Below are 6966 nucleotides of genomic sequence, written 5' to 3'. Positions count from 1 at the left end.
CATTGTCTCCAGCCTCCAATCCACCTGGCATCTGTCTAAGTGCTCAATAAACGTTCGTTGAATGAATCATCTGTATTTTACAGAAAAGGAAACACATTCAGAAAGGCGAGCTGAGTAGCTCAAAGTCCCAGTTAATTACAAAACAAACAAACAAACAAACAAAAAACAGCTGAGATTCGAACCCATCTGAACTACAAAGCCCTTTGCACTATTTCTTCTCCATTCTTAGCACGCCGCATTGTCTCCCCCACCAGAATGGTCTCTTGGGGGCAGGACCTGAGTCTGACGCTCCGGGGTTCCCAGCTGCGCGTCTCTTGCCGGGCCCGGGAGGCTAGGAGACTCTGCGGAGATGTCACCCTCCCCGCCCCCTTGTCAGTCAGGCCGAGGGGGCGGTGCAGCCGCCAGTGGGGAGCGCTGAGCTCAGAGCTGCCGCAGCGCGGGAGCGGGAGCGGGAGCCAGAGCCGGAGTGCGCGAGCGAGCAGGGCTCAAGGCAGGAGCGGCGGCCGGCGACGCACCCAAGGCCCGGGCACTGCTGCGCCCGGCTCAGGGCCCGCGCCCCGCCTGCTGCAGACTGACCCGAGCGCCTGGCCACGGCCGGATCCCCAACCAGCTCCAAGCCCACCCCAGACCAGCCTAGCTGAGCCCTTGCGCCCGCCCACCTCAGCCGCCGCTTCATCCCCAGCTCGGGCCCCGCATCCAGGTGAGGTGGCCGCGCTCCGGGAGCCAAGAAAGGGAAGGGCTGGGATGGAGAGGGGACCAGGTGGGTTAGGAAAGGGTCTGAGTTTGGAGAGGGGGCTGCGTGGGATGCGGAAGGGGTTGAGGAAGAGGCTGGAGAACATAGAGAGGGCGCCTGTGGGTGCGTGTCAGTGTGCGCCCCGGGGAATGTGTGTCTGCTGCTCTGTCTGCAACTGCCTGGGTGGCCGTGTGTGGACGTGCGTCCGCGCCCGTGTACCCGTGTTTGTCAGTGTCAGTGCGCGTTTGAACGTCTGCGTGTCCTGTATGTTCACATGAGCGTGTCCATGGAGTGTGTTTGTGTGCTTGGCCGTGTGACACTGTCGTGTGTGTACAGGCAGGTTCCGGGGCTTCGTGCCGAGTCCCGCACTCCTGTTCCGCAGGGCTGTAGGTTGCGGGGCCCCGGAAAACCGAGGCGTTGGCCCCTCCCGTGTCTTCGGGTTTCAAGGACGCTAGGACTCGCCGCGGCCCTGTGGCCTCGCGCTGGGGACAGAGAAAGGCGGGAGGGGGCTCCGGGCCCACAGGGTGCTGTGGTCTCAGGAGAAAGGGGAAGGGGCCCCGCGCGTCCCTCGGGAAGAACTGGGGTGAGGGTGCAGGGCCAGCGCACCGCGCCCGTATGTTCGCCCTCCCCAGGCCTCCAGGATGGACGTGTTCATGAAGGGCCTGTCCATGGCCAAGGAGGGTGTCGTGGCCGCTGCTGAGAAAACCAAGCAGGGGGTCACCGAGGCCGCGGAGAAGACCAAGGAGGGCGTCCTCTACGTCGGTGGGCGAGGGGCGGGGCTGCGGGGTTTGGGTGTCCCCGGGGAATTTGGTCTGGGGTCCTTAGAGGGAGGGAGTGCGGGGTCCGGGCGGGAGAATATGAGTCAGCAGATAAGGTGGGTCAGCTGGGGTCACTGGGGACACAGCCACAGGAGGGGGAATGAGGAGGGAGGGTTGGTGAGGGTGGGGTTCAGGGGAAGGCCAGGGACAGAGGGAGGGAGTGAAGCAGATAGGCTTCCTTTCCTTCTCCTCATTAGTAATAGTTAGCTGGTGTTGAGCCCTTACTCTCTGCCAAGTGCTGTGTAAAGTGTCATAACATCCATCACCTCATTTAATGCTCCCTGCCCATTCCACAGACCAGGGAAACTTCCCAGAGGTTTGACTGTCTTGCTGAAGGTCACACAGCTGATGAAATCTGAAGCTGGAGTTTGAGCCAAGCTTTCCGGACTCCAAGGCCCCACCCCTCCCCTTGCCTGCCCTCCCTCCTGTATTTTTGGGGCTTCCTCCCAGCCCTCCTCTCCAGCTACTTCCACCTCACAGTCCCTCTCCATGTCTCCCTGCCTCCCAGTGCCTGTAGATCCACCACTGCCATCGCTCCTCTGGGTCCCCACTCCTTGCAGCTGCCAGCTGGCATCAGGACAAAGGCCAAGTGGTTAAATCTCTCACCCTAAGTCTGAAAGGAGAGGGAGCCTTCCCTCATTTGCATAAAGGGAAGGCCCAGAAACTGACATTTACTGAATCCTCTCCATGATTCAGGCCTTTCTCGTCCTCTATGCAGGCTGAAGAGGGCTGATTAACTTTGTCCAGGGCAGATTTGGGTTTACGGTCATTTGAAAGGTATTTATTGACCACCTACTATGTGCCAGCCATTGTGTGGCTCCTGGGGATGTAACAGTGGACAAGAGACAAAGTTGCCCTCTCTCCTGATGTGACACAGAGCATTCCAAAAATGGGATTTGACATCAAGTAGCTGGAGTGGGGGCCACTTTGGTAGGGTAGTCAAAGAAGGTGGCATTTGGGCTGAGCCCTGAGAATAAGGAGCCAGGGTGGAGGCTGGAGAGCAAAGGACAGGAAGCAGGGATAGGTGGGCAAGAGCCCATTGATGAGGGGCCCTTGTAGGCCCGGGTAAAGCACTGTTATAATTACCATGAGAGATTGTAAGCTAGACACCAACATGATCAGATTCCAGTTTAAAAAGGTCCCTCAGGCATTGGGACAGAGCAAATCGCAGAGACCGCCTAGGAAATCGTGTAGCCACCAGACAAAAGTGGAGCTGGAACAAAGGTGATAGAGGCAGGGACAAGGCCTGAGCCCACACATGCCAACCGACTCTGGCCTCCCTCTGCCTCATCCCCCTGCCCAAGAGCCCCCGGCAGCCCAGTCTCTACACAGCTAAGCCTCAGCTCCCTGTAACCCGGCATGGTCCTGCCTCGCTCAGTGTTTCCAGCTTTGTTTCTCACCATTCCCATCACTGCAGGCACACAGATGGCATTGAGGTGCTTCGTGCAGGCCTGAACACACACTCCTCTGTGCCCTGCCTGCGTGGATGGTTTTCTGTGCTTGCTGTACCCTCCGCAGTCTCCTTTCTGCATATCTATCTGCTCCCCATTTGTCAAGGCCCAGGCAATGTCCCCTCCCTTATCATGTACCCTACTGTTTGAGGCTGGAGGTCCTCTCCCACACTGCTTGAGATCCTGGGCACCGAATTTGCTCTTCTCTTACTCCCATCTGACACTGAGCGATTGGCCTGGAGCCTGGCACAGAGCAGGTGCCAACAAATGTTTGTGGGAGGAACAAATGGGTGCATGCACAGCCGCCTCGCCCCGGGTCTGGCTGGCCTTAGGTGTGAGAACCCTGTCTTCCCACGGCAGCCTCTTCCCCTCCCACAGGCCTCAGCCTACCCACACACCCATTTCTGGGTCTCTCAGGTGTTGTCTGAGTTTCCAAATCCTCGGGAGATAGGAGACCCCCACTCCCCTGAAGTCTCCTCCACCCACCTCAAATCAGGCCCCTTCGCCTTTCCCAGCAGCCCCACATTTTGCTGTAACCAAGTTGCTGCCCTCTCGGGAAGGCCCAGTCAGTGCTGTGGGTGTCAGCTATAACCTGCACATCACCCTTAGGCCCATCGAGCACCGAGACTCTCCCTACTCCAGCCAGAAGAATGGATTTGCACCCTTGTTAGAAGAATCTTTAGAAGAAATGGCGTGGGGGTGGTGAATGGAGGTGCCCATAGGCGGGATGTAAGCAGTCAGGCACCCGAGGCACCTTTCCAAATACATGACCCATTTGCCCCGCAGCCCCACCCCCATTCCCACCCCACATGCTCCCACCCTGAGCAGAGAATTAAATGACCCAGTGCAAGTAGAGTGCTTTGCACAGTGCTGGCACTCAAGTGACAGCCACCTGGGGGTGTGGTATCATATCAGGGAAGTAGGGGGACGGACAGAGGGGAGAACTAGAAGTCCTGAGGAAGTGGGGCTCAATGCAGCGATGAGGGGGGACTTGTGGGATCCTGAGAAGCCCAGGGAGGCAGTGATGGGGCCAGGATGCCCACTGCCATCTGGGTTCCTCTGCCCACTCTATAACCACCGCGCTTGCCGGAGTCTGTTTCCTCAGTTCAGAACCCTTAAATGTGCCCCTTTATCTTCCTGCAGGAAGCAAGACCCGAGAAGGGGTGGTACAAGGAGTGGCCTCAGGTACCAGCCCAGCACTGGCACAGTCCCTTTCCCTCCCCCAGTCTGAAAGCTGGCCAGGATCCAGAGGGTGGCAGGGATGGATGGTGGATAAGGGTACCCTCAAGGCTTTGGGGGTGCTCCACGGGAAAAGCAGGCTCTGGGATACTACGGGGGGAGGAGGATACCTGTGTCTCCTTCACTCTGACCCCCAGCCCCTTCCCCAATCCTCTCGCTGCTCCAGTGGCTGAGAAAACCAAGGAACAGGCATCACATCTGGGAGGAGCTGTGTTCTCTGGGGCTGGGAACATCGCGGCAGCCACAGGCCTGGTAAAGAAGGAGGAATTCCCCACTGACCTGAAGGTGAGCAATCCTCAAGCCACACACACGCATGCATGTGTGCACATGCACACATGTGCCAGGCACACCCATAAACCTGCCACCAGGATCCCTGCTCCACCATCCAGTCTAGGGCACAAGCCACCTTGCCTCACATTCTGTGACCTTGACCCAGATCTGGCTATGTACATGTATTCTGCTTCCAAGTGTGACCTAGACCACTTCTGGCCATGTCTGCATGTGTCACTGATTATTCATTCATTTCTTTTTGTTCAACAAGTATTTATGCCAGAGAGGAATTGTTCTAGGGGTTACCACAGTGAATAGGTTTCTGAGTTCATGGAGTTGACACTGTAGTGGGAGAAAATAGTAAAAAGCCAAACAATAAGCAAGATGATTTCAGACAGGGTAAGTGCTATGAAGAAAAGACAACAGTGTGACGGGATAGAGTCCAGGGATGAGGGGGCTACTTTAGCTGATAGGGCTTCTCTGAGGAGGTGACATTTGAGTGGACACCCAAGAGATGAGGCAAGCCAAGTGGGAAGTGGATTTCATGCAATAGGAACAGCACAGGCAAAGGCCCTGAGGCTGGCATGAGCAGGTGTGGACCATGGTGGAGGGGTGAATTGTGTATCATATGTTTGCACAGGCTGGTGTCCCCAGGGGAGTGGTGGTGGCTATCCCGCGTGCATAATGACAGATGCTTCCATTGGGACACACTGTGGAGTAAGAGCTATGAGCTTTGGAGCCTCACAGCACTGGATCTGAATCCCAGCTCTACTAATTCCTGACTCTGTGACCCTGGGCAGGTCTCATCACATTTCTGAGCTTGATTCTTTGCCTGTAAGATGGGAAATGAACATAAGAGGACTCTTACATTATATCTATATTAGAGATAATATAGATCAGAGGTTCTCAAAACTTAATTATGCATCAGAATCACCAGTTGGCCAAGATAAAATACAGACTGTCGGCCCCATGCCTAAATTTTTGATTCAGCAGGTCTGAGGTAGGGCCTGGGAACCTGCATTTCTAACGAGTACCCAGGTGATACTGATGCTGCAGGTGCAGGGACCCCACTGTAAAAGTACTTGTTAAGACGGGCTTGCATACAGTGAGTGCTTAGTAAGAGACAGTGGCCTCATGACCATGTGAATGGTCCGTGTCTGCCCCCTGGGGTGCAGGGGCATATGTGACCACAGATGTGCATGAAAATGTACCACCGTGACAGTGCACTCTGTGGACCCATACGTCTGCACACACATCCTCCTGTGGGTGCTGCATGTATGTCCACGTACACGGGCAGACTCTGCCTCTGTGGGGGTGGGGCTCCTTCAGCATCTGGTTTAGGAAATCAGTGTGCATTCTGCATGAGTGTATCTATCGGGCTATGGGAGGAGTCCCCACCCCACCCTCCACTCTAGACATTTTGCATAGTTGGTTCCTCCCCCTGTTGGAAGTCCTGCTTATGCATTTTACCACCTACGTGACTTCCCATTTCTTATCATTATGTTTCCAGTGATGGCTCCCATTCGCTGCCCTCTTGTAAGAGCGGGCGATACCCTAGACATGTTACATGGAGTAACTCACTGACTCTTCATAATGTCCCCATGAAGGAAGCGCCACAATTAGCCCATTTTACAGATGAAAGAACTGAGGCTCTGAGAGGTGAAGTGCCTTGCCCAAGATCCCACTCCTGCCTGCCTCCCTGAGAAGGTGATTGGGAGGATAAGCTCATGTTATTGGAGTCACTTGGTGCCAGCATGGGGCCAGGCCCTGTGCTGGGGGCCGGGGGCTGGGGTGCAGACAGGCAGGTCTGGGTCTGAGCTGTCAGGCTCAAGGCTGTTTGTTGAGGGGGCCTTTGCACAGAACCATCTTTCTAAGGCCGCTTTCCTCCTACCAGCACTTGTTGACAACTCAAGCCTCCTCTCTCAAGGGAGCTCAAGATCATAGATTTACAATCTAAACCATAGGTCTTCGGTGCCACTGCACATGAGAGATGTTCCTGAGCATCTCTCTATCCCGGCCTGCTCACACACATAATCATGGAAGCCCCCCATACTCCTGCAAAGTAGAGACAGCACCTCATTTCCCACCTGAGGCTGCTGAGATCAGGGGTGAAGTGCCAGGCAGCTAGTGAGTGGCCAGGCTGGGAAACTCCCCCATGTTACCAATACCCAAATCAAGACACAGAACATCAGCTCTTCGGAAGTCCCCTTTAGACCCCCTTCCAGCCCCTATTCCCAGGACCAAGACTAGGGCGAGACAAGGGAGGTGTCTGGGGTCTCATTTGTGTGGCCATGAGAGTGGGTGCCTTCCAAACACTTGCACCCTAGGCGCTTTGCTCTCCTCACCTTCGGCCTGGCCCTGCCTCCTCCTCTGTGGGGAATTGCTTCCTGACTCCTATCACCACAAATTAATGAGTTTTAACTTCATATAAATGTTATCCTAAAGCACATACTCT

At 55.6% G+C, this 6966-nt stretch overlaps 1 protein-coding gene across 4 annotated transcripts in view; it reads left to right on the top strand.

The window, feature by feature from the left end:
* The first annotated feature begins 470 nt into the window (after nucleotides 1-470).
* The window catches only part of SNCB (synuclein beta), an 8829-nt gene continuing 2333 nt past the window's right edge, over nucleotides 471-6966 (top strand). For 2 of the 4 annotated variants that reach the window (XM_015598001.1, XM_006923186.3), the window contains exons 1-3: nucleotides 1375-1495; nucleotides 4146-4187; nucleotides 4408-4526. In XM_015598001.1, the coding sequence (XP_015453487.1) occupies nucleotides 1375-1495; nucleotides 4146-4187; nucleotides 4408-4526 (282 nt within the window). Of the gene's footprint in view, nucleotides 701-1365; nucleotides 1496-4145; nucleotides 4188-4407; nucleotides 4527-6966 lie in introns of those variants that run through there. The other 2 variants (XM_006923185.3, XM_015598000.2) reach the window with 2 other exon arrangements.

This window comes from Pteropus alecto, unplaced genomic scaffold (genome assembly GCF_000325575.1).
Source record: "Pteropus alecto unplaced genomic scaffold, ASM32557v1 scaffold78, whole genome shotgun sequence".
In the NCBI taxonomy this organism is placed as follows: domain Eukaryota; kingdom Metazoa; phylum Chordata; class Mammalia; order Chiroptera; family Pteropodidae; genus Pteropus; species Pteropus alecto.
This window is presented reverse-complemented; position numbering and strand designations above follow the sequence as displayed.